Source organism: Eleginops maclovinus, chromosome 9 (genome assembly GCF_036324505.1).
Source record: "Eleginops maclovinus isolate JMC-PN-2008 ecotype Puerto Natales chromosome 9, JC_Emac_rtc_rv5, whole genome shotgun sequence".
In the NCBI taxonomy this organism is placed as follows: Eukaryota; Metazoa; Chordata; class Actinopteri; order Perciformes; family Eleginopidae; genus Eleginops; species Eleginops maclovinus.
Genome location: NC_086357.1, coordinates 28,893,643 through 28,921,603, shown reverse-complemented (window position 1 = coordinate 28,921,603; position 27,961 = coordinate 28,893,643). Strand labels below are relative to the sequence as shown.

Genomic DNA, 27,961 nt, shown 5'->3' with positions numbered 1-27,961 from the left:
GTCACGAGAGAGGACTCCTCTAACGAGTCTGCAGCTGGGTCCTGCCCCTCTACTGGGACATGTACTGGGACATGTCTCCATGCTCTAGTGTCTCTGGGACATGTCTCTATGCTCTAGTGTCTCTACTGGGACATGTCTCCATGCTCTAGTGTCTCTACTGGGACATGTCTCTATGCTCTAGTGTCTCTACTGGGACATGTCGCCATGCTCTAGTGTCTCTACTGGGACATGTCTCCATGCTCTGTGTCTCTACTGGGTCATGTCTCACTGCTCTAGTGTCTCTACTGGGACATGTCTCTGTGCTCTAGTGTCTCTACTGGGACATGTCTCTATGCTCTAGTGTCTCTACTGGGACATGTCTCTATGCTCTAGTGTCTCTACTGGGACATGTCTCACTGCTCTAGTGTCTCTACTGGGTCATGTCTCACTGCTCTAGTGTCTCTACTGGGTCATGTCTCTATGCTCTAGTGTCTCTACTGGGACATGTCTCACTGCTCTAGTGTCTCTACTGGGTCATGTCTCACTGCTCTAGTGTCTCTACTGGGACATGTCTCTATGCTCTAGTGTCTCTACTGGGACATGTCTCTATGCTCTAGTGTCTCTACTGGGACATGTCTCACTGCTCTAGTGTCTCTACTGGGTCATGTCTCACTGCTCTAGTGTCTCTACTGGGTCATGTCTCACTGCTCTAGTGTCTCTACTGGGACATGTCTCTCTGTTTCTCAGACTCTCTGTGCTGCAGCTCCTCTTTCCACCCTCCGTCTGAAACCAGAGCCCAGTCTGCTCTGATTGGCTAGCTGCATGGCTCTGTTGTGATTGGTCAACAGATGTGTTGTATCAGTACAATGTGTGGCAGCTGTAGCCAATAGGAGCGCTAGTGCTCCTAGTGATGTCACTACGCTCCAGATGTGAACAAAGGACACGGTAGGCTGCATGAATGAAACTCTCCCACAGGTGAGTAATCTCCATTTATTAAAAACACAGACGCTTAGAAAATGAAAGCAGGACCGCACGGGGCAGAGGACACTGGAGACGCTGCGGCGGGGACAGACGATGGTTCAGTCTGAGCACAGAGACACCTTTACTTCTCTCCCCTTGATTTTCAGACGGACGTCAGGGTAGTGCTTCACATCTCCACACAAAGGAACAGGAAGTCATAGAAAGCGAGGAAGAGTCAGACGAGGAAGAGGAGCGTTATCAGGCCGAAGGCAACAGTGGCAAGCAGACTAAAGCAGTGATACATGGGTGGGGTATCCAGAGGGACTTTTTACAAACAGTTCCTCCAAGCTGCGCCTGAGGTCCGGACCCCCTTCAGCAGGTCCTAACAGACTGATGGAGGGGGGGCTGGCAGAGAGTCAGGTCCTAACAGACTGATGGAGGGGGGGCTGGCAGAGAGTCAGGTCCTAACAGACTGATGGAGGGGGGGGCTGAGTGAGAGTCAGGTCCTAACAGACTGATGGGGGGGGGGGGCTGAGGGAGAGTCAGGTCCTAACAGACTGATGGAGGGGGGGGCTGAGTGAGAGTCAGGTCCTAACAGACTGATGGAGGGGGGGGCTGAGGGAGAGTCAGGTCCTAACAGACTGATGGAGGGGGGGGGCTGAGTGAGAGTCAGGTCCTAACAGACTGATGGAGGGGGGGGCTGAGGGAGAGTCAGGTCCTAACAGACTGATGAAGGGGGGGGCTGAGTGAGAGTCAGGTCCTAACAGACTGATGGAGGGGGGGCTGAGTGAGAGTCAGGTCCTAACAGACTGATGGAGGGGGGGCTGAGTGAGAGTCAGGTCCTAACAGACTGATGGAGGGGGGGGGCTGAGTGAGAGTCAGGTCCTAACAGACTGATGGAGGGGGGGCTGAGTGAGAGTCAGGTTCTAACAGACTGATGGAGGGGGGGCTGAGTGAGAGTCAGGTCCTAACAGACTGATGGGGGGGGGGGCATTCAGTTTCAGAAAGCACTTTGAACTCAGAAATGCTTTGATGACAGAACCTGTTTTATTTCCAATATGAAATGAATCTGTTTCCTTTGAACTTCAAAAAGGTCTTTTAAATGTTCTGATTTCTTTCTCATGAATTCTGAAAAGTGTTATCCCCCAAATTGTGTATTTCTTTCTTGTACATTCAGGACTTTATATCCCAGAATGTTTAGATTTTTTCTGTAAATCTGAAATTTATACGAGAAAAGTTGTAGAAATCTAAAATATTTCTGATGTTTTTTTCTTGTCAATTTATGAATAAAAAGTCCCAAATGTTGGATTTCTTTCCTGTTTCCTGAGATTGAGGATTCTTTGAACATCACCCCCTCACACAGGCTCCGTGTCTCTGAATATTCAGGGGACATCTCAAAGGTGTTCAGAGCAGTGAGCATGTTATACTGTGTATCTGTGCACACTTCACACACCTTTACACCCCCTCCCATCATTTCTGTGACACACTGCTGTAGAGACGAGGGGGGGGGGGGCGTCTCCAGTGTTCCTGCTTTACCTGCAGTGCTGTGCTTTTCTCTGGTATTTCAGAGAGATGTCCTGCTGATGCTCCAGAGCCTCCTGTGAGCCTCTCATGCAGGGACTACTTCTTTCTGCCGGATCACCACGCTACACAAAGAGTGCTTTCACTCAGACTCAGTCGGTTAGAAACCAGCATCCGTACATTTCCCCTAAATATTGAACACCCATGTGCTGTCTCTCTCCTGTGGACCGGGCCTGGAGTACAGCAGTCGGATGAGAGGAGCGAACATCACTGCAGGTAAAAGGAACAGCGCGGGGGTTTTACAGGTAACTCCCCGACCCAAACACAGAGGCTTCAATCTCCCCCTCACATCTGAGAGGAGCACAGAATGATCCGGAGGCCCGGTGTGAAGGTGTTGGGGGGGGGGGGTGATGTTTCATCAAAGGAAAGGATGACAGAGGTTTCAGTATGAGATGTTGGATAACTGCAGAGCACCACAGTGTGTCCTCACAGTCTCTCTGCAGGTGGACAGACTCCTCTTCCTCCTTTAACAGTTAGTGTCCAACTGGAGGTCTCCCCCCTATGAGCTCTCCAGAGCGTCCAGCACCTTCATGATTTGCTGCTTGATCACCTTCGTGGCATCGCCGGCGTTCGGTATTAAATATCTGAGAGGAGAGAAACAGGAAGTTAACAAAGGATCCTAAAGACGAGCCCCCCCCCCACCAGCCACTTTTCATTTGAACGTTTTATTCTAGGACATAACGGAGAAGCTCTCTCTTTCCTTCTGCTAGCTTTATATCCTACAGCTGGTTTGGATTCTCCTCACCTGCCGCTCGTCCTCAAATACCTGCATTTCTCAGTGTGTGAAATAAACTGTGTGTGTGTCGTGTGTGTCCCGAAGAGATCGCATCATTTAGGAATCTGCTTCAGAGTTTGGTCACCTCTCCACGGCGGAGATCTCCACCCCCGCTGAGTTGTTGCTGCCGAACTTGAAGGTGATGAGTTCAGGGTGCTTCTTTTTGGACGTGATCTTCACCACAGAGTTCAGAGCCTGTCGGGACTGGATGTAGGAGAAGCCTTTCCTGGAGGCGATCTCCCGCAGGCAGTACATGTGGGAGGCTGTGATCAGCAAGTGGCTGCAGGAGACAGTTAAAGACTGAGTTACTCTGGAGCTTCTTCAGGGTGAAAGGTCATATTACATCATCACAGGATATATCCAGAGCCGGTCTCTGAAACACCAAACAGATCATCCCATAACCCCCTCTGTTTCAGCCCTGCTCCAAAGAGCTCATTCTGTCTGTAGCTTCAAATGCTAATGAGCTGCTGCTGGCCACGCCCCTCTGAGAGCTGATTGGCCAGGGACCACGTCTCACCTGGGGAACACGTCTCACCTGGGGAACATGTGTCCGGTCTCCTTCACCTCACTGCAGGGGATGTGGTGCTTCACGTCCGGTTTGTGGATCCACGTCTGGATGTTTACGACCTCCTTCCGGTCGTCATCCGACATCGACGAGCTGTCGATCTCATCTGAATGACATCAGAGGCTCAGGAGGATTTTCAAAATAAAAGAGTACAGATGCAGTGCCAGGAGATTCTGCAGCTCACATCATGGACCCCCCCCTCTAGTTCTCACTCAGCGTACCTGTATCGTACTCCTCTTCATCCCCGATGCTGAAGACCGGCTTCACTCCGCGGTACGGTTTACCCACCCGGTCACTGCTGCTCACATGTCTGAGGACAGAGAGAAGAACACATGAACACCTATCTCACACACACACACACACACACACACACACACACACACACACACACACACACACACACACACACACACACACACACACACACACACACACACACACACACACACACACACACACACACACACACACACACACACTCCACAGTTAACACACACACAGTGAGACATTAACAGGGGTTAGTCAGTCAGAGTCAGATATAATCAGCTGAGTTCATTCTGATCGGCTCTGACTATCACCTGAAGAACAATGAGATGGAAAGACAGACTACCAACTTCAGGATTTTCCCACATTGACACTCCCCCCCCCCCCCCCCCTTATGTATCTGAATGATGCTGGATTATTTTCTAATTTGGTCCAGAATTGAAGGAAGCATCTGGGAGGGTCAAAGGGGGGGTCATATTCTGTACGGACTGTAAAGCCCCCCCCATGTAGAATGTGATATTGGGCTCTTTAAATACAGTTTACTTGATAAGTGTCCGACTACATTATAAAGGAGTGGATCCTCTAATCAAGAGTGCCCAGCTAGAGGACTGATATTAAGGGGCCTTCAACACAAGATGCATTGTGGGGCTTGTAGTTAATGGACACCTTAAATATAGTAGAACGGATCAATGGAGATTTCCTCCTGCAGAAACCTCTCTAAACTCTGTTCCCAGTTTGCTGTGTGTAGTCCAGAGCTGCAGGCTGCCCCTCTCCCTTAATGCTGGACCCACTCTGGAAACGGGCCTCACATTTATCCACTTAAGACTCAGAAACACTGGGTGGAAACTGTCCAGGGGAGAAAATCCTGAGGTTTTCCTTTAGTGCAACTCCAGCTGTGAAGCTCCTCTCCACAGTGCGGAGGTGAGGATGACTGCACTTCCTGCAGGTTGTTAGCGAAGCGTGTGTGTGTGTGTGTGTGTGTGTGTGTGTGTGTGTGTGTGTGTGTGTGTGTGTATGTGTGTGTTACATGGTGGTGCTCAGCATGCGTTAGTGTGAGTGTATCCCATGCTGGTGACAGACAGCTGGTGGAAGTCTTACCGATCAGGAACCACCTTCTCAGGCCATGGCAGATTGAAAGATATTCTAGCATGGAATAAGGCACAAGGGTCGGTCAAACTTAAATAATAATTATTAAAGTACAAAATAAACGACCACAAGTCTGATGTGAGAGAGACAGGGCTGTGAGGAGGGAGGACTTAAAAGAGGCAGGGGTTCTGCACCAGAAGAAATGGGAGACTTTATTTTAAACTTTTGCATTTAAATCATTAACTCTCCTTAAAAGCTGCAGATTTATTTTGATTGGTCTTTTATTATTATTGTTTATTATTATTACATTATTATTGTTGTTGTTATTATTATTGTTATTATTATTATTATTGTTATTGTTGTTATTATTGTTGTTATTATTGTTATTATTATTGTTTATTATTATTGTTGTTGTTGTTGTTGTTGTTGTTGTTGTTATTACTTGATCAGAAAACATGAATACAGAACAGGATTGAAGTGAACCCTAACCCCCAGCAGATAAAGATGATGAAGGTTTGGTGGAATATTCCTCCATGAACCCCCTCCTGTCTGCCCGTCAGACACCATGTTTAAGGCTCTCCCCCCTCCTCTGTACCTCCTGCACATCACCCCCCACCCATCCACCCCCCCACCCTAAGGTCTTCTGCTTCCATCCACCTCTCTGCACCACCCTTAACCAGCAGGGTGTCCGGAGCATTCAGCCTCTCTGCACCCTCCCTCTGGAGCCCCCTCCCACCAGACATCCAGAATACTGACTCTCTCTCCCCCCTGATCACATGACACCTCCTCTGCTCCTATTGGTTCAGCTGTCTGTTGCTCTGCTCCTGTTTGGTTTGTGTTTTCTGGAAGGACACACTTTGAGTTGTGTAACAAACCTGAAGATTTAGACCCCTGAAGCGGCAGAGTGTGTATCAGTGTGTGGTATTTACAGCAGGGGGGGCCCTCTCACCTGTCGACAGGTGTGGCGGTGTTCTCGATGAAGCTGATCATCTTCTCCTTCACGTTCACAGACTTTGACTTCAGAGCAAAGGTCATCTTGTTGACCAGAGACTTCACTCCCTTCCCGTCCCCGGCGCCGCTGTCCCCCTGCAGGACAGGAACAGCACGTTAGAGATCAGAGTCTGTTAGCGGACCCGGTATTTGCTCTGGTGTTCCCGGTGTCTCACGTCCGGAGAGCAGAGGCTGCCGGATCCTGACGTGCTGACGATCCAGTGCAGGTATGACGAGTCCAGGCCCTCGATGTTCATGTCCACCAGGTGCTTCTGCAGAGCTACACACACACACACACACACACACACACACACACACACACACACACACACACACACACACACACACACACACACACACACACACACACACACACACACACACACACACACACACACACACACACACACACACACACACACACACACACACACACACACACACACACACACACACACACACACACACACACACACACACACACACACACACACACACACACACACACACACACACACACACCTTAGAGCAGATGGATGTTTTAGTGAATGCCCTGACAGCGGCGGTCCCGGTACCCTCTACTCACCCATGAACCCTCCCTTAGCGATGCTGACATACTCTTTGTTTTTCTGAAACAGAGACAGGGCAGCTCTGATTAGCACCATGTTGGAAACACCCTCAAGCTGCTGAATGTTTCCTGAATGCTGCATGTGTTGGAGAGTTGCTGGAGACTCATATGCAGTGAGGGGAGTGAAGGGGGGTGTGGGGTGGGATATAAAATGTGTGGTTTTATTCTTTAGTCGTTTTCCCTTTTTATAAGTGAATAAACCCACTCTGTGTTGACGTATATCAAACTTAATCATGTAAAAAATAAAGACATGAAGGATCAGGTAAACCCTGAGCCAGCCTGACGATAAGCTCTATCCCAGAGGGGAGTCTTCGGTGGGAGGGGGTCTGCCTCCTGAGCTCTGAGCGTTTCCCTCACCTGCAGGAAGTGAGCGAGCACCATGTTCATGTACATGTCCTCCTCCTCCCGCCCGCTGCCCATGAAGCAGAGGTGTTCCCCGCTGGCGACGGATCCCGACTCCAGGGACTGTTTCTGAGCCTCCAGGAGAGACTTCACCGAGAGGGAGAACTCAGAGGGGTTCTGCAGCATCTGGAGGACACAGGACACATCAAACCATACACAGAATCACCGCTTCACCGTGTCTCCATGCTCTGTGTCTCTACTGGGACATGTCTCCATGCTCTGTGTCTCTACTGGCACATGTCGCCATGCTCTGTGTCTCTACTGGCACATGTCTCCATGCTTTAGTGTCTCTACTGGGACATGTGTCCATGCTTTAGTGTCTCTACTGGGACATGTGTCCATGCTCTGTGTCGCTACTGGGACATGTCTCCATGCTCTGTGTCTTTACTGGGACATGTCTCCATGCTTTAGTGTCTCTACTGGGACATGTGTCCATGCTCTGTGTCGCTACTGGGACATGTGTCCATGCTTTAGTGTCTCTACTGGGACATGTGTCCATGCTCTGTGTCGCTACTGGGACATGTCTCCATGCTCTGTGTCTTTACTGGGACATGTCTCCATGCTTTAGTGTCTCTACTGGGACATGTGTCCATGCTCTGTGTCGCTACTGGGACATGTGTCCATGCATTAGTGTCTCTACTGGGACATGTGTCCATGCTCTGTGTCGCTACTGGGACATGTGTCCATGCTCTGTGTCTTTACTGGGACATGTCTCCATGCTCTGTGTCTCTACTGGGACATGTCTCCATGCTTTAGTGTCTCTACTGGGACATGTGTCCATGCTCTGTGTCGCTACTGGGACATGTGTCCATGCTCTGTGTCTTTACTGGGACATGTCTCCATGCTCTGTGTCTCTACTGAGACATGTCTCCATGCTCTGTGTCGCTACTGGGACATGTCTCCATGCTCTGTGTCTCTACTGGGACATGTCTCCATGCTCTGTGTCGCTACTGGGACATGTCTCCATGCTCTGTGTCTCTACTGGGACATGTCTCCATACTTTAGTGTCTCTACTGGGACATGTCTCCATGCTCTGTGTCTCTACTGGGACTTGTCTCCATGCTCTGTGTCGCTACTGGGACATGTCTCCATGCTCTGTGTCTCTACTGGGACATGTCTCCATGCTCTGTGTCTCTACTGGGACATGTCTCCATGCTCTGTGTCTCTACTGGGACATGTCTCCATGCTCTGTGTCTCTACTGGGACATGTCTCCATGCTTTAGTGTCTCTACTGGGACATGTCTCCATGCTTTAGTGTCTCTACTGGGACATGTCTCCATGCTTTAGTGTCTCAGACTGCCTGTGCTGCAGCTCCTCTTTTCACCCTCTGTCTGAAACCAGAGGCCAGTCTGCTGATTGGCTAGCTGGCCGGCTCTGTTGGGATCTGTTACTGAGACTTTTCCTGGATGAAATGAAGGTGCTCACCAGGTCAGAGTCCAGGTGGAAGGCGGTGGACAGGTGTCCGGCGTTGTACTGCTCTGCAGGCCGACAATCCACCACAAAGAAGCGAACCCCGTCCTGAGGGAGAAACACACATCTGTTTCCAGGCACGGGTGTGACCTCCACGCCGATACCAAACCAGCCTCCCTGGAGCTGTTAGTGTGTGCATTCTTAACTACTCAATGAAGCTCACAGAGCCACGCTGCTGCAGGGTGGATGCTCAGCGTGTATGTCCTACAGTAATGAGCTTTAGAGGGAAACCGTGCGAGGGCTGAGGTGCTGACCTGCTGCAGCTGGTTGGCCTGCAGGATTTCAGGGACGGACACAGGGAGACACAGAGCCTGACTCAGATCAGTGTCCTCCTCCTTCAGAGCCACCAGAGAGCTGCCAAACAGATTCTGGTTCATCTGTCAGGGACAAACAAACACACTCAGAAACAGAGGCTCCTCTCTGTGTTCACCCTCTCCTCCCAGACTGACGTCTACACGGCGCCTCACCTTCCTCAGAGACAGAGGGGTCTTACTCTGGTAATACTGCGCCAGAGAAAACAGATCCTCTATATCCTCCGACTCCAGGTGAGACGGAGACTCCTCCAGCATTTCTGAGAGAAGGAAAGACGTGTTTAAGAGTACGGAGGCCAACAGGTGCAAAAACACGCTACAATGACAAGGTGAGTTTCCACCAACAGAGACAGTTCCTGAACGTCACCCAGCGCCCCCAGCTGTGTGCGTCACACATTTACACTGATTCTTTCAGTGATCTCTTTTCCCTAAAATAAAATCAGACTTTTTCCGGCTTTTTTTCTAAATTTCGACTTTTAAAAATGTCCCAATACTTTCTCTATTTTCTAACTCATTCTTCATGTGGCCCTAATCCCCTCCTTTTACAAATTCACACTTTTTGATTTTCTTTTCAAACATTTCAGATCATTTTTTCAAAATGATCACTTTTTCCCAAAATCCCACATCGTTAAAATAAGACCAGAAAACATTTCAGGAAAGTTTCCACCAACAGAGACAGAGACAGACAGAGACAGAGACAGAGACAGAGACAGAGACAGACAGAGACAGAGACAGAGACAGAGACAGACAGAGACAGACAGAGACAGAGACAGAGACAGAGACAGCTTTCTGATCCTGAACGTCACCCAGCGCTCTGGTCCCAGCTGTGTGCGTCTCTCTTTAGTGTCCCCTGGTCTCCAGCTGTGTGCGTCTCTCTTTAGTGTCCCCTGGTCTCCAGCTGTGTGCGTCTCTCTTTAGTGTCCCCTGGTGTCCAGCTGTGTGCGTCTCTCTTTAGTGTCCCCTGGTCTCCAGCTGTGTGCGTCTCTCTTTAGTGTCCCCTGGTGTCCAGCTGTGTGCGTCTCTCTTTACTGTCCCCTGGTCTCTAGCTGTGTGTGTCTCTCTTTTGTGTCCCCTGGCCTCCAGCAGTGTACGTCTCTCTTTAGTGTCCCCTGGTCTCCAGCTGTGTGCATCTCTCTTTAGTGTCCCCTGGTCTCCAGCTGTGTGCGTCTCTCTTTAGTGTCCCCTGGTCTCCAGCTGTGTGCGTCTCTCTTTAGTGTCCCCTGGTCTCCAGCTGTGTGCGTCTCTCTTTAGTGTCCCCTGGTCTCCAGCTGTGTGCGTCTCTCTTTAGTGTCCCCTGGTCTGCAGCTGTGTGCGTCTCTCTTTAGTGTCCCCTGGTCTCCAGCTGTGTGCGTCTCTCTTTAGTGTCCCCTGGTCTCCAGCTGTGTGCGTCTCTCTTTAGTGTCCCCTGGTCTCCAGCTGTGTGCGTCTCTCTTTAGTGTCCCCTGGTCTCCAGCTGTGTGCGTCTCTCTTTAGTGTCCCCTGGTCTCCAGCTGTGTGCGTCTCTCTTTAGTGTCCCCTGGTCTCCAGCTGTGTGCGTCTCTCTTTAGTGTCCCCTGGTCTCCAGCTGTGTGCGTCTCTCTTTAGTGTCCCCTGGTCTCCAGCTGTGTGCGTCTCTCTTTAGTGTCCCCTGGTCTCCAGCTGTGTGCGTCTCTCTTTAGTGTCCCCTGGTCTCCAGCTGTGTGCGTCTCTCTTGAGTGTCCCCTGGTCTCCGTTGTGTTGGAGCTTCTTGCAGCGTTTGGTTTCTGCAGCTTTCAGTAAACTGCTCATGTTTCCTCTGCTGAATGTTCTCTAGATGCTGCATGAGTTGAAGAGCTGCTACAGATGTTGCTGCATGAGTTCTGATCTGAGTTTCTGTATCTGCATCCTCTCTGAAGCTGCAGTTCCTCCTGATGGAGGAGGTATTTAACACATTGTTGTTGGCACCTGTGGGCCACCGTAGCAGTGATTAAAAAGAGATAAAGGGAGCCCAGGTTAGACTCACTGATGATGTCCTCTCTGCTGCCTCCTTCCTGGGACAGGATGACCTCTCTGAGGGGAAATCAAACACAGAATATTTAGGGTCAGCCCGATCCTGTGACTGTAGCAGCTTCCTAAGCGGCTGCTTACTTAGCGTTGACGAGGATGATGAGCATGAGGAAGAAAATGAGGAAGGGGTCAGCCTGTCGGAGGTAGCAGTCCCAGAAGGCCTGGGTAACGTCGGGGGGGCAGTGGCTGGAGAACAGACTGCCCATCTATGGAGGAATAACACACAGACACTAGTGCAGGCATGGAGGGAGGTACATGCTACTGAACGTGTATTTATTATATAAGTTCAGTTTGTCCTTCAGCCTTTATCTGCAGAAGAAATAAAAACCGCCTGTTCCTGCTGAGTGACGGACAGACGTACCCATGTGATGGCGTAGGAGTCCGGTGTGATCTTCTTGGTGTCGAGGAAGCTGCAGAGCTCGGGCTCGTGGTACTGCAGCAGCAGTCTGTACAGGTGGAAGGGCCGGCCGCTCGCTACGCAGTCCCTGAAACCAGTAAAAGAAAAGCAATCCTTGGTTTTCTGCAGAAGTAGCAATCTTATTTACAATACTTCATTTACTCAGACGTATAAGCTATGGTTGATAGGTATTAAACCAAAGAAGAAAACCCCTTCAGCTTTAGGTCATTAGCTGTAACAATAACACAGCGGTACAAAGAGTGAAAGAGGATAAACAGTAATAATAAAATGTAATAGAAATATGGAATAAACACATCTAATGCATTTATTGTATTAAGAAATATATGATAATATTAGTTGAATTTTTAAAAGCACACGTGAAACATGTCCAGGTGTTTTGCATAAGACCGATTTGATAATAGGGGTTAAAATAAAGACCCCGTTCAGAAGGACATTACCTGAGTTATAAGTGGTCAGGTGAGTTAGTGTGTTACCTGGGGATGTATTTGTTCATGACGGCGTAGAAGCAGTTGTAGAGGTCGCTGCGGGGCAGCTGCAGACCCAGCAGAGGCTTCAGCAGGTGAGGCCAGCTCAGATCCGGAGAGAACGACAGGTTTCTGGACTTACAGTAAAACGTGATGACCGCCTCCACGTCACACACCATGTCGCCACTCTCCTCCTCACACACCTTCAGCTGGTCTGAGCGGGGGGGGGACAGAGGCAGGATTTATAGAAATAGAATAAGGAGGTCATTGAAATACAGAGAAACAGAGACCTGTATTTATCCTGTTTGTGACGGTTGCTAGATTTAAATTAAAACGAATGGACAACCTTTAATGAAACACAAGCTCAATAAAACCAATATCGGGGGGGGGCTGAGGGGGGGAGGACAGGGGGGGAGGACTGACGGGGGAGGACTGAGGGGGGGAGGACTGAGGGGTGGAGGACTGAGGGGGGAGGACTGATGGGGGGAGGACTGAGGGGGGAGGACTGACGGGGGGGAAGACTGAGGGGGGAGGACTGACCAATGAGCTGCTGGCTGCGGTTGTGGATGAGGTTTTGCTCGGGGAGATCCAGGACACCGTCCCAGGGAGAGAGGCTGTCTCCTTTCCCAGAGACGTTCAGAGCGATCTGCAGCACAGACAGGTAAACACACATTCATAGAGGGGACACCTTCAGGAGGGGACACCTTCAGGAAGGGACACCTTCAGAAGGGGACACCTTCAGAAGGGGACACCTTCAGAAGGGGACACCTTCAGGAAGGGACACCTTCAGAAGGGGACACTTTGAGGAAGGGACACCTTCAGAAAGGGGACACCTTCAGAAAGGGACACCTTGTTCCTCTGTAGGTAACACAGTTCAGAGATTTAACTGAAATTGGAATCATAAAACAAATCCTCTGTCCGGTCTGTCCGGTCTGTCCGGTCTGTATGGTCTGTCCGGTCTGTCCGGTCTGTCCGGTCTGTCCGGTCTGTCCACTAAGGATGCTCACAGGATAGTCTCCTGACAGGTGGAACAGAGTGAGCTGTCACCTGTGTGTCTAATGTCCCCCCCTACACTGAAATATGTTGCAGGTATGCAGTCTGTCCCAGCTCCAGGAGAGTGGGTGTGTCCCTGAGACGTTTACATTATCTCTCACACTCGTCGTTCCCGTCTGTCCACTCATCGTGTCTGACACAAAGAATTCCTTAACGGCATAAAGGCGCTGACGACAGAGTGCTAAAGGTTCTGTCCTGATGCATAAAGCAGATTAGGATTAGAGTCTCCCAAAGACATGTGAAATACTCTGCATCGTTTACACTAATTAATCGGCTAATTTAGCAGAGGCATTTCTGCTTAATATTAGTTCAAATGTTTCTTTCCTCAGTTTGAATTAGTCTATACATGTTATTTGTATTTGACCTCAGAGTGAATATCATTCTTTTACATATTTCACTTTAATTTAAATCCCTTAACTGAAGCCCAAAGAGCAGCTCTGACGGGACGCTGCGAGTGGCTTCATTGTGTCTGTACTTCTTGTGTTTCGTACTGCTGTCCCGTTTCCTCTCACCTTCCACATCTTGGCTCTGTGCTGGGCCGAGCTCTCCTGGATGATCCCTCGCTCCGTCTCCATGTCGGACCCAGAGTCCAGAGCCTCCATCAGATCCTGGTCCCTGAGGGGGGACAGATCAGGTTTGAGGATTTTGTATACTGGATTTACTCCAGGTGAACTAAAGTCTGATTTAAGGGCTGATTATATTTACCATCATTAATCCAGATCTGCCTAGCAACTAAAGGGGTTAAATACAGGAGTAAAAGTACACAGTAGCAGAACATAGAAATACTTCAGACCCACTGACACTGAGCAGTGAGGTGAACTTTGGCTCGGACAGTTCCCAGGTGATGATAAACTCAGAGGAGATAAAGACATCTGTTCATGATATTTCATTGACCCCCCCACACCTAGCTTTATGAGTATATGGTGTTATTAATGCTTATACAATGGAAGTACTTCTACTTCAGTATAAGTAATAATACTCGCGGTATTAATGTGCTCTCATGAGTCCTGCAGTTTAATACACCTGTTTATAAAGCAAGGCCGTTGAGTCTAAAGATATTAGTGATCCATCTGAAATCAAGACGCTGTCACTCTGCTGCTCTGACAGCTGAGACACGTACAGATCAGATCAGCACACAACGTCTCGTAGAGACAGTCTGGAAGGCCTCGGGAAGACAAGACCAGTCCAAAGACCTCCGAGTGTTTCCACCTCTGTGAGGAACTCACCAGAAACGACCTGGGGAACAGTCTCTACCTCTGAGTCGAGCCCAATACTCAAGTACCTCAAATGTGTACTCGAGTACAGACTAGTACTTCAGTACAGAGTAGTACTCGAGTACATGTACTTGTAGCAGGTCTGCTGGGGTTCTGGCAGCAGAGGAACAAGGTCTGGGGTTCTGGCAGGTCCGGGGTTCTGGCAGCAGAGGAACAGGGTCTGGGGTTCTGGCAGCAGAGGAACAGGGTCTGCGGTTCTGGTAGCAGAGGAACAGGGTCTGGGGTTCTGGCAGCAGAGGAACAGGGTCTGGGGTTCTGGCAGCAGAGGAACAGGGTCTGCGGTTCTGGCAGCAGAGGAACAGGGTCTGCGGTTTGAAGGGAACCTGCAGGTTACTGTTAGCTGTCTGGCTAACAGGCTTTCTTAATACGTGTCACCGGTAGAAGTGAAGGGATGAGAACATGAATACTTGGACGGATCTAATTAGCATTAGCACGAGCTAACGGGTAGCATCCAGAGGAACACAGTAACTACGCAGTGTTATATTTAGCGACCCTCCTCTCAGGTGAAGCTGACCCAGGGTTTGACAGCGCTGTAAAGGTGTGCTAAAGGTGTGATAAAGAGAGATCCTCACCAGCTGCTCTGAAGAGCTTCCTCCTCAACACAGTCCGCCATGGTTGTGATGACGCAGCACGTCAATGACGTCACTGACGTCAACACGGTCGACGTGTTGAGCGTGTTGACGTCAGTGATCAATGAGCGACTGTTGCCTTGTGACTGCAACTGATCAACTATTCAACCAATCAACGAATTCTCCGATCAACTGATCAACTGAAAAACTGATCAACTGATCAACTGAAAAACTGATCAACTGAAAAACTGATCAACTGAAAAACTGATCAACTGAGCAACTGAAAAACTGATCAACTGAAAAACTGATCAACTGAAAAACTGATCAACTGATCAACTGATCAACTGAAAAACTGATCAACTGATCAACTGAAAAACTGATCAACTGAAAAACTGAGCAACTGAAAAACTGAGCAACTGAAAAACTGATCAACTGAAAAACTGATCAACTGAGCAACTGAAAAACTGAGCAACTGAAAAACTGAGCAACTGAAAAACTGATCAACTGAAAAACTGAGCAACTGAAAAACTGATCAACTGATCAACTGAAAAACTGAACTTGGGGCCTGTAAACTGTATGAACAAATTCACTCCAAACACAGCAGCACCCACGTGGTTGGGGTGTTCACACTCGAATGTGCACGGTGGCGGCCTACAGGGCTAAGCACTGGTTCTAAATGCAGGGGCCCAAGGTTCAGAACCCGGGAGTAAGGTGTGCCCTCATTGTAGTGGAAACTGGGAGACAGAGGGAATGAGACCAGCAGATATCAGATGAAGTCTGCAAGAGCTTAGGTTTATTAATGTCCCCAAGTGATCAACACTGTTCGAGTTAGCATGTACAATAACAGTCAATTATCTTTGATTCATCGAAATGTTTCAGGGAACGCTTTCAGTCGCATGTAGTAAAAATCATTTGAGATGTAGTGGAGTATTAATGAGCAGGAAATGATTGAGTGGAGTACTCAGTTACTCTCCGTCACTGATCATTATTACAGCACAAAGAATACAGAACTCAAGCTCGAGAGGTTTGAGGAACTGCTGCAAAGTTGAAACCGATTCCAGGAATTTATAACTTTATTAGGATTCATTTTCTCTTTCACTTTGGTCACTGTACAGATCCTAAAATATGTCAATGTAATCTATATCAAACACCCAGTGTGTGTGTGTGTGTGTGTGTGTGTGTGTGTGTGTGTGTGTGTGTGTGTGTGCTGGCTACATACATTTAGTTTGTTTCTGAAAGTTTAGGAAGGTTTCTGCAGAGAAGAACCGTCACCAGCTGCAGCTTCAATGATTTGGTTCCTTGGAGTTTCCACACATTCAATAAAATGTAAATACTTTTATTTTTTACAAAGTACGGATGCTACTGGAGAACCAAATCATGCACTGCATCAAGAGAAAAGCGATAAGGCTCGGGTTGTGACAATATCATTCGAAAAGGACAGAAAAATAAAAGGTTACTCTGTCAAAAGATGTAATGTTGCAGGACAAATGAACATTTCACAATAGAAAATAAATCTCAATTAAGCTAGGACACATGAATCACTATCCAACCCCTCGTGACATCTGACAAAACAAAGACAATCCCAAAAACAAAACTAAAGACATGAAGGACGTCTCGCCCAAAGTCTGTTATGGTTTCCTAGTATTCAAGACAGCACGAGCATTGCATTTACATTTATTTATAAAGTGAACATGCTGCACAAAGTATAAAAAAGAATTAGAGAAACAGGCAATCCCATCATAATTAAAACAAACACTTGATGCTAAGCTAACCTCCGCAGCCCGTACCCATGGGATCAGTTCCAGCATTACAAACACAGACGTTACACAGGGACTATAATCATTCAGAAAGTGTATGTTACACAGCCTGTGGTGTGTGTGTGTGTGTGCGGGGGGGGGGACACTTTAGATCAGCATAAATTAACGAGTGTACAGTCCATTCAAAAAGCTCTCAGTATTCTCCGCAAAAAGTCACAAAAGCCTTAAAGTCAGTAATCAACAGACGGCGCACACTTCACATAGTTACTACTCATTAGGTGTTTCAGGACCCTCCCTGTGCTCCTCTCTAGATAAGCTGCTCTGTATTCTGAGCGATGAGGAGGTCCGATGATGGTGGGGTTAAAGGGGGAGTTTGCATGTTTTAAAGTGGGGTAGCATGAGGATGTTCTGCAGTGGAAATCAGAGGCTGAACCATGAAGTGGTTCACCTGCTGTCAGACAGCCCTTTCTGCAAGGACTGAAGCCTCTCTAAAACATTCATTGAAGTTTCTGGCGCCCCGCCGCCTCCATCGGTGATTCATTTTACGTTTGGACCAACGCCACACAAATCAACTACTCAATCAAGGCAGCGTAAGACCAGAAACTCGGCTGTGACGTAGGATTACTTCTCAGTGGAGTCTGTCTGTTTCTCCAACCTCCATCTACTGACTACTCCTGTCCCTCATACCCACTTTAAATCACCCCAACAACCCCTCTAACTGCCCCCCTGAGGCCAGGACTGCAGCCAGGTGAATATAAATCCTTCTCTCTATGCTAACAAACCCCTGCTGATGTAAACACTGTGTATATATATTCAGGGCTCTGTTAGGGTCCAGTATTTTTTACAAATCAGAGTGAGGTGAGACATGAACACAGCGATGGTTGGAGACGTGTTGGCATTACAGAGTCGGAGGCTTCAGCCCGTACTTCCGGGCCACCTCGGTCTGAGCGTATGCGGCGTCACATAGCGAGTACAGGTGAGCCATCTCCATCTCTGACTTAGCCAGGTTTATGGCCTTGTTGAACATGTCGATTGCCCGGTCCAGATTTCCCCTGGAAACAGAAGGTGTACATCAGTATGTGGTGTCTCTACTTTAAAGAGTCCTCTCCTGCTGATGTTCAGGTGTATATCAGTATGTAGAGTCTCTACTTTAAAGAGTCCTCTCCTGCTGATGTTCAGGTGTACATCAGTATGTGGTGTCTCTACTTTAAAGAGTCCTCTCCTGCTGATGTTCAGGTGTACATCAGTATGTAGTCTCTACTTTAAAGAGTCCTCTCCTGCTGATGTTCAGGTGTATATCAGTATATAGTGTCTCTACTTTAAAGAGTTCTCTCCTGCTGATGTTCAGGTGTATATCAGTATGTAGCGTCTGTACTTTAAAGAGTCCTCTCCTGCTGATGTTCAGGTGTATATCAGTATGTAGAGTCTCTACTTTAAAGAGTCCTCTCCTGCTGATGTTCAGGTGTATATCAGTATGTAGAGTCTCTACTTTAAAGAGTCCTCTCCTGCTGATGTTCAGGTGTATATCAGTATGTAGAGTCTCTACTTTAAAGAGTTCTCTCCTGCTGATGTTCAGGTGTATATCAGTATGTAGTGTCTCTACTTTAAAGAGTCCTCTCCTGCTGATGTTCAGGTGTATATCAGTATGTAGAGTCTCTACTTTAAAGAGTCCTCTCCTGCTGATGTTCAGGTGTATATCAGTATGTAAAGTCTCTACTTTAAAGAGTCCTCTCCTGCTGATGTTCAGGTGTATATCAGTATGTAGTGTCTCTACTTTAAAGAGTCCTCTCCTGCTGATGTTCAGGTGTATATCAGTATGTAGTGTCTCTACTTTAAAGAGTTCTCTCCTGCTGATGTTCAGGTGTATATCAGTATGTAGTGTCTCTACTTTAAAGAGTCCTCTCCTGCTGATGTTCAGGTGTATATCAGTATGTAGAGTCTCTACTTTAAAGAGTCCTCTCCTGCTGATGTTCAGGTGTATATCAGTATGTAGAGTCTCTACTTTAAAGAGTCCTCTCCTGCTGATGTTCAGGTGTATATCAGTATGTAGAGTCTCTACTTTAAAGAGTCCTCTCCTGCTGATGTTCAGGTGTATATCAGTATGTAGTGTCTCTACTTTAAAGAGTCCTCTCCTGCTGATGTTCAGGTGTATATCAGTATGTAGAGTCTCTACTTTAAAGAGTCCTCTCCTGCTGATGTTCAGGTGTATATCAGTATGTAGCGTCTCTACTTTAAAGAGTCCTCTCCTGCTGAATTTCAGGTGTATATCAGTATGTAGTCTCTACTTTAAAGAGTCCTCTCCTGCTGATGTTCAGGTGTATATCAGTATATAGTGTCTCTACTTTAAAGAGTCCTCTCCTGCTGATGTTCAGGTGTATATCAGTATATAGTGTCTCTACTTTAAAGAGTTCTCTCCTGCTGATGTTCAGGTGTATATCAGTATGTAGAGTCTCTACTTTAAAGAGTCCTCTCCTGCTGATGTTCAGGTGTATATCAGTATGTAGTGTCTCTACTTTAAAGAGTCCTCTCCTGCTGATGTTCAGGTGTATATCAGTATGTAGTGTCTCTACTTTAAAGAGTTCTCTCCTGCTGATGTTCAGGTGTATATCAGTATGTAGTGTCTCTACTTTAAAGAGTCCTCTCCTGCTGATGTTCAGGTGTATATCAGTATGTAGAGTCTCTACTTTAAAGAGTCCTCTCCTGCTGATGTTCAGGTGTATATCAGTATGTAGAGTCTCTACTTTAAAGAGTCCTCTCCTGCTGATGTTCAGGTGTATATCAGTATGTAGAGTCTCTACTTTAAAGAGTCCTCTCCTGCTGATGTTCAGGTGTATATCAGTATGTAGTGTCTCTACTTTAAAGAGTCCTCTCCTGCTGATGTTCAGGTGTATATCAGTATGTAGAGTCTCTACTTTAAAGAGTCCTCTCCTGCTGATGTTCAGGTGTATATCAGTATGTAGCGTCTCTACTTTAAAGAGTCCTCTCCTGCTGAATTTCAGGTGTATATCAGTATGTAGAGTCTCTACTTTAAAGAGTCCTCTCCTGCTGATGTTCAGGTGTATATCAGTATGTAGTGTCTCTACTTTAAAGAGTCCTCTCCTGCTGATGTTCAGGTGTATATCAGTATTTGTATCAGTGTTTTCCCTTACCTCTGAACTTCGATGGTTCCCATGGTTTCATAAGCGAAGTCACATTTGGTGTCGATCTCGATGGCCTTACTGATGAGATCCAGCCCGAGGTCCAGGTCCTGTTTCCACTGGAGCTGTAACAGACTGGACCCATGGAACAGCGATGAACACATTTAAACCACACTTATTTTACAGTACGCTTTCATAATGGGGATCAAGTACTGACCCCTTGTGGACATATGTGGTAGCGTTGTCTGCCTCCAGTTCAATACACTTGTCGTACATCTCGTCAGCTTTCCCAAACTGCTGCTGATCGGTCAAAGCCTGGACAAAGACACCATAAAGAAGACTGTCTGGTCAATATATCAACAACACGCATCTCTTCCATTTCCTGTCTTAATCATACAGCTGACATTTAGTGAGACGATTTATTAAGTATAATCAACTTCACTTTCGAAGGTGATAATTAGAACTATATATTCAAGGTCTTTTTTATATGGTAAGGTTTTGGACTTTTGAAAGACATTTCAGTAAAACATCTTGTAACATTTTTTAACGTAATAATAGTCTCCAGAATATTTCTGTGTTTGTGTATTGATGCATGTGTAATAATATTTATATCTTCTCTATTTCATTCTATTGTGTTACATTTAGACGCTGTGTTTCTGTAGCCACGGTTAATCACATTTTACACAAATCAGAACCAGGTGACAGTACAGCTCGTAACGGAGGAGAGGTTTTCCAGAACTCTTGAGAAGTCTCCAGAGACGTGCCGGCTCAGACTATAGTGCGTGTTCTGTACCTGAGCGTACAGAGCGTATCCCTCGGCACACTTAGGGAACCTCCGGATGACGTCCTCGAAGCCGTCCATGGCCGTCTGCACCTGGGACGGGTTGTTTCCTGTGTACGCCTGTCTGTACTAAACACCAGCAGGGACACAAACACACACTCAGACAGATCTCTCCCTACGGTACTGAACGTGGCTCCACAGGGGGCAGCAGCTCATGGGGCTGCAGGAGTGTGATGAGACCTGATTCCCTACCAGAGCGAAGCACTTCTGGGCCTGAGCCAGAGCTGAGTCCGGCCTGAGGACGATGCACTCATCGAAGTCTCCCACCGCCTCGTCCACCTGGTCCAGCAGGATCTTCAGCTGGGAGGAGAAGCAGGATTCAGAGAGGGCACTACAGCGAGTCAAACAGCAGGTACACTAACATGTGACCCCCCCACCTGTCCTCTGTGGTGGTAGACGTCAGGGTTGCGCGTGTCAATGTCCGCGGCCATGTTGAAGTCCTGAGTGGAGAGCATGGGCTGCTGCTGCTGCATGTACATGCTGCCACGCTTTATCAGGGCGTTCGCTCGGAGCTGGGGGACAGAGGACAAGAGAGGACAGGTGAGGACAAGAGACAAGAGAGGACAGGGGAGGAAAAGAGAGGATAGAGGACAAGAGAGGACAGAGTGAGGACAAGACACAAGAGAGAACAGGTGAGGACAAGAGAGGACACAGTGAGGATAGAGTGAGGACAGGTGAGGACAAGACACAAGAGAGGACAGGTGAGGACAGGAATCAGACTGCAGGACAGAGGACAGGAGGCAGTCTCTCAGGATCCAGATGTGGAGGTCTGTGGTGATTGGTGGTACCTTGACGTTGGCGTCCTGCATGTTGATGACCCGGTCCAAGTCGGGCTGGGCGGCTGTGGCGTTTCCGATCAGCAGGTAGAAGGTGGCTCGGAGCAGCAGGGCCTCTGCGGTGTAGCGGCCTCCGGTATCCACCTCCTTGCTGCATTCGCTGATGATCTTATCGTAGTTCTCCTCCTCCATGAACTGCTTGGCCTTCAGGTAGCCCGAGCTGGACGGAGACACAGACCATCAGGAGCAGCCTCAGACCAAACCACTGTCTGTTGTATGTCCTTCTATATTCGTCATGCAATGCTGGAGGAACCTGACACCTCACATGTCCATCGCACCACTACACTGTGTCCCACATCTGGAGCCTCACACAGCTTCTGATTCATGAGGGGAATATCAGATATGATGGAGGATGGAGGAGGCCTTCAGTCTGCCACACATTATGTCCTCTAAAGGACGATTGGGGACACCTTAACTTTGATGAGGGCCTGATCACAAGACGGATATTTGGACTGTTTATTCTGGAAAGTTCATTACTGTTAATTCAAATCACATCAGTATGTCCTCTCTAACACCCGAGAGACAGACCGTATGTCCTCTCTAAACGCCCGAGAGACAGACAGTATGTCCTCTCTTAACGCCTGAGAGACAGACCATATGTCCTCTCTAAACGCCCGAGAGACAGACAGTATGTCCTCTCTTAACGCCTGAGAGACAGACCGTATGTCATCTCTAAACGCCCGAGAGACAGACTGTATGTCCTCTCTTAACGCCCGAGAGACAGACAGTATGTCCTCTCTAAACGCCCGAGAGACAGACCGTATGTCCTCTCTAAACGCCCGAGAGACAGACCGTATGTCATCTCTAAACGCCCGAGAGACAGACTGTATGTCCTCTCTTAACGCCCGAGAGACAGACAGTATGTCCTCTCTAAACGCCCGAGAGACAGACAGTATGTCCTCTCTAAACGCCCGAGAGACAGACCGTATGTCCTCTCTAAACGCCCGAGAGACAGACCGTATGTCCTCTCTAAACGCCCGAGAGACAGACCGTATGTCCTCTCTTAACGCCCGAGAGACAGACAGTATGTCCTCTCTAAACGCCCGAGAGAGAGACTGTATGTCCTCTCTTAACGCCCGAGAGACAGACTGTATGTCCTCTCTAAACGCCCGAGAGACAGACCGTATGTCCTCTCTTAACGCCCGAGAGAGAGACTGTATGTCCTCTCTTAACGCCCGAGAGACAGACTGTATGTCCTCTCTAAACGCCAGAGAGACAGACCGTATGTCCTCTCTTAACGCCCGAGAGACAGACTGTATGTCCTCTCTTAACGCCCGAGAGACAGACCGTATGTCCTCTCTTAACGCCAGAGAGAGACAGTATGTCCTCTCTTAACGCCCGAGAGACAGACCGTATGTCATCTCTAAACGCCCGAGAGACAGACTGTATGTCCTCTCTAAACGCCCGAGAGACAGACCGTATGTCCTCTCTTAACGCCAGAGAGAGACAGTATGTCCTCTCTTAACGCCCGAGAGACAGGCCGTATGTCCTCTCTTAACGCCCGAGAGACAGACTGTATGTCCTCTCTTAACGCCCGAGAGACAGACTGTATGTCCTCTCTTAACGCCCGAGAGACAGACCGTATGTCCTCTCTTAACGCCCGAGAGACAGACTGTATGTCCTCTCTAAACGCCCGAGAGACAGACTGTATGTCCTCTCTTAACGCCCGAGAGACAGACTGTATGTCCTCTCTTAACGCCCGAGAGACAGACTGTATGTCCTCTCTAAACGCCCGAGAGACAGACTGTATGTCCTCTCTAAACGCCCGAGAGACAGACTGTATGTCCTCTCTTAACGCCCGAGAGACAGACTGTATGTCCCTCTCTAAACGCCCGAGAGACAGACTATGTCCTCTCTAAACATGCTGCAGTGGATTAGGGTCTCTGACCTCTCTGTGACCTCGGCCGCCTCGCCCTCCTTGTCCTTGTCCTCGTCTTTCTTCTCGCCCTTCTGCAGCGGCTGGGAGATGATGTCGTCGGTGAACGAGCTGAAGTAGGACTTGATGAACTGAGGGGAAGGCATCATGGGCTCCCGGTTCTGCAGCAGAGAGAGAGAAGGATTACTGACGGTCCGGAGGAGGTACCAAGATCGGAGGTACCAAGATCGGAGGGAGAGAGGATCAGCACCTTGTATTTGTCTTTGGCCTTCTCCTTCCCCAGCTGCTTCAGCACCTTGTCTGCCAGCAGCATGCTCTGCTGGTTCTGGAAGGCCTCCAGGATACACACCGCTGTGACGTCTGCAGGGAACAGCAGACACACACATTACAGTTAAAGGCCCAAGAGGAAGCAGCAGGGATCCTAAGATTGACCCCTAAGGAACGCCACAGTTAGCTGACCGCTACCAGACTGGACACTTTCTGACAGTCTCAATAGAATCAGTAAAAACCTAGAGTGATGAGGAACAGAAAGGTATCATGGGAGCTGTAGTCTTTAACTTCTCCCTGTGAGACTGCTTCCGGAGGTTCTCAGCACCTCCTCTGATATAAACATATATTTATAGATGTAAAAATAGTGGATAAAGGTTCAGTTTGAGGTTCAAATCTGAGTTTCTGTTCGGTTGCCACTAACGTTAGCTCGGCTAGTTTCTGTCCCATCACTAACGTCCTTCATCAGTTCAAATAAAGAGCTAAGAGCAGCAGGATGTAAAAGGTGTTTGGTCAAAATGTGGAATCAAACTGGATGAAGAGGGGAAACCAGGCAGCAACAGGAGAGCAGACTCCTCTCTACTAAATATAACACAACACGTTATTGAACCACTCGGTCTGACCTTCCAGGCACTCCTTCCTGTTGTCCAGTTTCTCCAGAGCTTTGGCCCTCCTGAACAGAGCCTTGATGTATCGAGGATTCATCTCCACGGCCTGAGAGCAGTCCTGCACCACCTCGGCCCACTTCATCTGAAAACACAGGGGTTCAAACGAGACCTCGTTAAGACCTCGTTAAAACCTTTTTAAACATGAAAGATTTAAGGTTTTGAATGAAAATCTGACTCCCAGGATGACCTGCAGAGCCACGTCAGATTCAGGGAGCATGGTTTTAAAACGCTTACCAACATCTTTATGGCCTTTCTATTATTTATAGCCATTTATAGTGTCTAAAGTCCACAGGTGTTTGGATCCAGGTTGGTTTAGATTTGCTTCCAGTAAATGCAACTTCAAAAAGCATTTCATTTAGAAGACCTGTCAGAATTGTACCTTTGAGCCCTCTGGGGGCGTCCCCTCTCAAACCAAAATGATGATTTCCCACGTAAAATGTTAAAGTGATGCCAGAAACAATATGTCTGTTGGTCAGAAAGGGTTTAATGAGTCCAGAGATATGAAGATGGGTCACGTGTGTGGTCACAGCAGAGACAGTTGATGATTTGCAACAAGTCAGCCACACATTGACCGGAGGAGAAGCTGCCGTTAGCTGCAGAGGCTCCACTTCTCTTCACCTTGTGGGAAGAAGTTAGCGTGGCCAGGTATATTTCAGGTTCAGTGAGCATTTGACCTGCATGGGCTTCCATATGAGAGAACCCAAACCCTGCTAATATCTCCGAGGGTTTTATAAAGTGCGTCACACTGCGACAGTCTTCTTTAATTTTCACTAAGTCACTTTGTCCATATTCTTTTTGACTTGTGAGCGTCTGAAACCAGTACATGTTTCCACTGTGGGATCAACAAACAGGTTATAAGCACTTTTGGATACCTGGAGAATCCAGTGCACAACAGCTAGCGTAACTTCTTATCTTTTAAAGGAAATAAACAAGTGAAATGGAAAACAATGTCCTTCATTTATCATCAAATCAACATTAGAGCTGACTGTAGAGGAACCCACCGGACATGATATGCAACCTGGGGACGTTTATAATAAATATCAGCTTCAAAATGTGGATTTATAATCATGTTAGGACAAGGATTACAGGAAAGACAGCTTAAAGATCTGCCTTTTCCTTAAAGGAAATAAACCCGAAACAATGGAAAACAATGTCCTGCGTTTACCACCCTATCAACATCAGAGTAGATAACACAACCCCAGCACAAAGGTGCATCCTTGGGAGAATTTGAAGGAAATATCAGCTTTAAAATATGGATTTAAAGTTCATCTTGTCCAAGGATAAAGGGCGAAAACTCCCCGTATTCATGTGATTTGACTGTTTAAACAGAGGGAATGTAAGGAGTCGTCAGATCAGATTTAGAGCCTTCTCTCCAAAATGTCAGATATTTTAAGACCTTGAATTTAAATAACTGCCTCCGAGACACTTCAAGGATCGTGATAAAGCACTTGTGTTATTTGCATGATGCTCCATATCAAAGTGTAGCTGCTTTTAAAATCATTTTCAGTGTTAACAAACAGCCTCTGCCCGGATTTACAGACGGGGTTTCTGACCTGCTGCTCGTAGGCGGCCGCTCTGTTCTGGTAGAAGGTGGACAGGTCGGTCTTCTGCTCTGTGGGGCACAGGGCGATGGCCTCTGTGTAGCACTGGATGGCGTTCTCATACTTTCCCGCCTTGAAGTATTTGTTGCCCTTATTCTTCGCTGCCTGGGCCCGGTCCAACGGGCTCTGAACCAGAGGGGGAAAGCAACAGTTATTGTAACCTGGTGCAGACAGAACCCTGGCGATCATCTTCTACACTCTTAGTCATACTGGCATTATGTACTGTAGAGTTAGAGGGAAATGCATATTCTAAATGCATGCTGTTCTAAGAGCATCTCTTTTCTGTGAAAAATGAACGTATTCTGCTCTCTGTGGTGTTCCCTCTCCTGTAGTGTGTTCTATAGGTGTGTATGCATGTAAACGGTCTGCAGAGGATTATATTCCAATATTAAAGCATGGAAACACTAATATCAATCTGAACACGAGCAGAATATGTCCACTTTAACTTCTGTCGTGTCCTGCATGCTGTCCAAGTAATGTAGAAAAGCACTTTAGAACTACAGTTTAATATTTATCCAATCATGATTTTGGCTTTCCACAATTAATCGTGCATGATTAACTGAAATATTGATGTTCTATTCACTCCAATCGTAGAAACTCTTCCTGAATGTTGGTGAGTAATAGTAGTAGAATAGCCGTACACACTATTATGTACATACTTTTTTTCCAACTGTTAATTATTTTTAATATCTGGTGCTGTAATTCAATCATTTCCCAATTTGGGATAAATAAACATCTCTTCAGACAGAATAACATTACAATATCAAAAGGTACAGATTACCAAGTATTACCGTGCTCTACCCCCAATTTATAGCAGATTATTTACCATCTGGAGATATCTAGGTGATGGTTTAAAAGGTAATATTTGTAAGCAGGCTGGTTAGCCTAGCCCGGTGCTAGCTCAGTAGGCTAGCTGTCACTGGTGGTAACGGTGGAAGTCCTCATGTACAAATTGCTATATTTATGTAATAATAGTTTTATTCGTTGGTCTTTTGCTTACAATTGATCTTCTTTTACTGTGTTTGTGTATGCACCAAATACACCAATGCTAATTCTTGGAATGAGTAAACCTAGGTCTATTACCTGATCCTGGTTCTGATAAATGCTGCTGCACATTTCTGCTCCAAATCAAATGTTGTTTATTTTAAATGCGTTACAACAGTCTTAAAAGAGTACCTGTCAACAGCTACTACTAACAGAACTACTTTTGGCTACGTATTCTTCTTTCTGTGTGTCTGCATGCGCCATTCATACCAAAGCCAGTTCCTCGTAACCTACTTGGTGATAAACCCGATTCTGTATCTAGTTAGCCTAGCTAGCTGCTAACCTAGCTAATCCGGTGCTAGCTCAGTAAGCTAGCTGTCAGTAACGGTTGGTGTCCTTGAGGAAAACGACACCTTTGGACAGAAACCCCTCCGTGCTCCACTCACACAGGTGAAGCTATCATGATATATTATGTGCTGCAGTGGTGTTAGTGTTACCATGCTATCCTGCTCCTGGCCCCGGGCCTCGGGGCTGGCGCTGCCCTCTGGGGTCTTCCTCTCCCCGGAGCTCCTCTCCCCTGAACCGGTCTCTCTCTCCCCGGATCCTCGACCCTCCTGCCGGCTGCGGTTCCACAGGTACACCGCTCCGACCCCCAACACCAGGGGGGTGCCGACCAGCAGGGCCAGCTGCCAGCGGGGTATCTGAGGCTCCACTGGCTTAGAAGAAGCCATGATGTCCAACACAGAGAGACAGTGTTTTTGCCAGAAGCAGGCGGACAGAAAGCAGCAGCGTGAGAGGAGCTTCTTCTTCTTCCGGAGCGGAGGGGAGGTCACAGGGAAGGAAGAGCGCCGCCAGTGCAGGCAGGTCTTTAGTGGCCAGATGGTGGTACTACATCTTCCAGAAAAAGTTCAATCTAAGAACATATATTTGTAGGGAAGAGGATTAGGGCCACATGAAAACAATGTTTTGGGGGATGTAAAGTCAGAATTCTAACTAATGGGTTTATTTTTGTCGACACACGAGATCAGAATCAGAAATACTTTATTCATCCCAAACTGGGAAATGTTTGTGTTTCAGCAGCAAAATACAATATAACAAAAATAAGAAATATACAGATAAAATAGTGCAATGAAATGGAATATCAAATGAAAATATAATATAGGTGTAAAGTGTAAGGTGT

At 47.5% G+C, this 27,961-nt stretch overlaps 2 protein-coding genes across 6 annotated transcripts; both read right to left on the bottom strand.

Annotated features, from left to right (window-relative positions):
• Positions 1-934: 934 nt before the first annotated feature.
• Positions 935-14,935, bottom strand: tbc1d23 (TBC1 domain family, member 23). Of its 5 annotated transcripts, XM_063891441.1 has the most exons (20): positions 14,818-14,887; positions 14,198-14,550; positions 13,484-13,586; positions 12,459-12,564; positions 11,928-12,132; positions 11,398-11,521; positions 11,118-11,242; positions 10,993-11,039; positions 9,168-9,271; positions 8,955-9,077; positions 8,656-8,748; positions 7,186-7,356; positions 6,787-6,829; positions 6,377-6,480; positions 6,160-6,296; positions 5,223-5,267; positions 4,082-4,170; positions 3,831-3,966; positions 3,381-3,575; positions 935-3,104 (listed from the first exon to the last, which is right to left on the bottom strand). In XM_063891441.1, the coding sequence occupies exons 3-20, from the start codon at positions 13,571-13,573 to the stop codon at positions 3,020-3,022; spliced, it is 2,022 nt and encodes a 673-aa protein (XP_063747511.1). In that variant the 5' UTR covers positions 13,574-13,586; positions 14,198-14,550; positions 14,818-14,887; the 3' UTR covers positions 935-3,019. The 5 variants fall into 5 exon arrangements, with proteins under 5 accessions (XP_063747511.1, XP_063747508.1, XP_063747510.1 ...); XM_063891438.1 differs by lacking the exon at positions 14,198-14,550 and having other exon boundaries at positions 14,818-14,935; XM_063891440.1 differs by lacking the exon at positions 14,818-14,887 and having other exon boundaries at positions 14,198-14,783.
• Positions 14,936-16,134: 1,199 nt separating this feature from the next.
• Positions 16,135-27,584, bottom strand: tomm70a (translocase of outer mitochondrial membrane 70 homolog A (S. cerevisiae)). Its single transcript, XM_063891807.1, has 12 exons — positions 27,279-27,584; positions 25,750-25,923; positions 24,152-24,278; positions 23,512-23,621; positions 23,274-23,422; positions 21,338-21,545; positions 20,927-21,061; positions 20,742-20,849; positions 20,502-20,618; positions 19,926-20,023; positions 19,721-19,843; positions 16,135-17,623 (listed from the first exon to the last, which is right to left on the bottom strand). The coding sequence occupies exons 1-12, from the start codon at positions 27,510-27,512 to the stop codon at positions 17,470-17,472; spliced, it is 1,737 nt and encodes a 578-aa protein (XP_063747877.1). The 5' UTR covers positions 27,513-27,584; the 3' UTR covers positions 16,135-17,469.
• Between the last annotated feature and the right edge of the window lie 377 nt (positions 27,585-27,961).

What these genes read in the sequence shown, in the direction of transcription:
- tbc1d23 (XM_063891438.1), bottom strand. Translation starts at nt 14,858, where the DNA reads ATGGCGGACTGTGTTGAGGAGGAAGCTCTTCAGAGCAGCTG. An exon ending in CCCCTCTGTCTCTGAGGAAG is followed by an intron (nt 9,078 to 9,167) that starts GTGAGGCGCCGT and finishes TGTCCCTGACAG; the next exon opens with ATGAACCAGAATCTGTTTGG. An exon ending in TGCTCGCTCACTTCCTGCAG is followed by an intron (nt 6,830 to 7,185) that starts GTGAGGGAAACG and finishes TCTCTGTTTCAG; the next exon opens with AAAAACAAAGAGTATGTCAG.
- tomm70a (XM_063891807.1), bottom strand. Translation starts at nt 27,512, where the DNA reads ATGGCTTCTTCTAAGCCAGTGGAGCCTCAGATACCCCGCTGGCAGCTG. An exon ending in ACCACATATGTCCACAAGGG is followed by an intron (nt 19,844 to 19,925) that starts GTCAGTACTTGA and finishes CCATGGGTCCAG; the next exon opens with TCTGTTACAGCTCCAGTGGA. An exon ending in GGAACCATCGAAGTTCAGAG is followed by an intron (nt 17,624 to 19,720) that starts GTAAGGGAAAAC and finishes TTCTGTTTCCAG; the next exon opens with GGGAAATCTGGACCGGGCAA.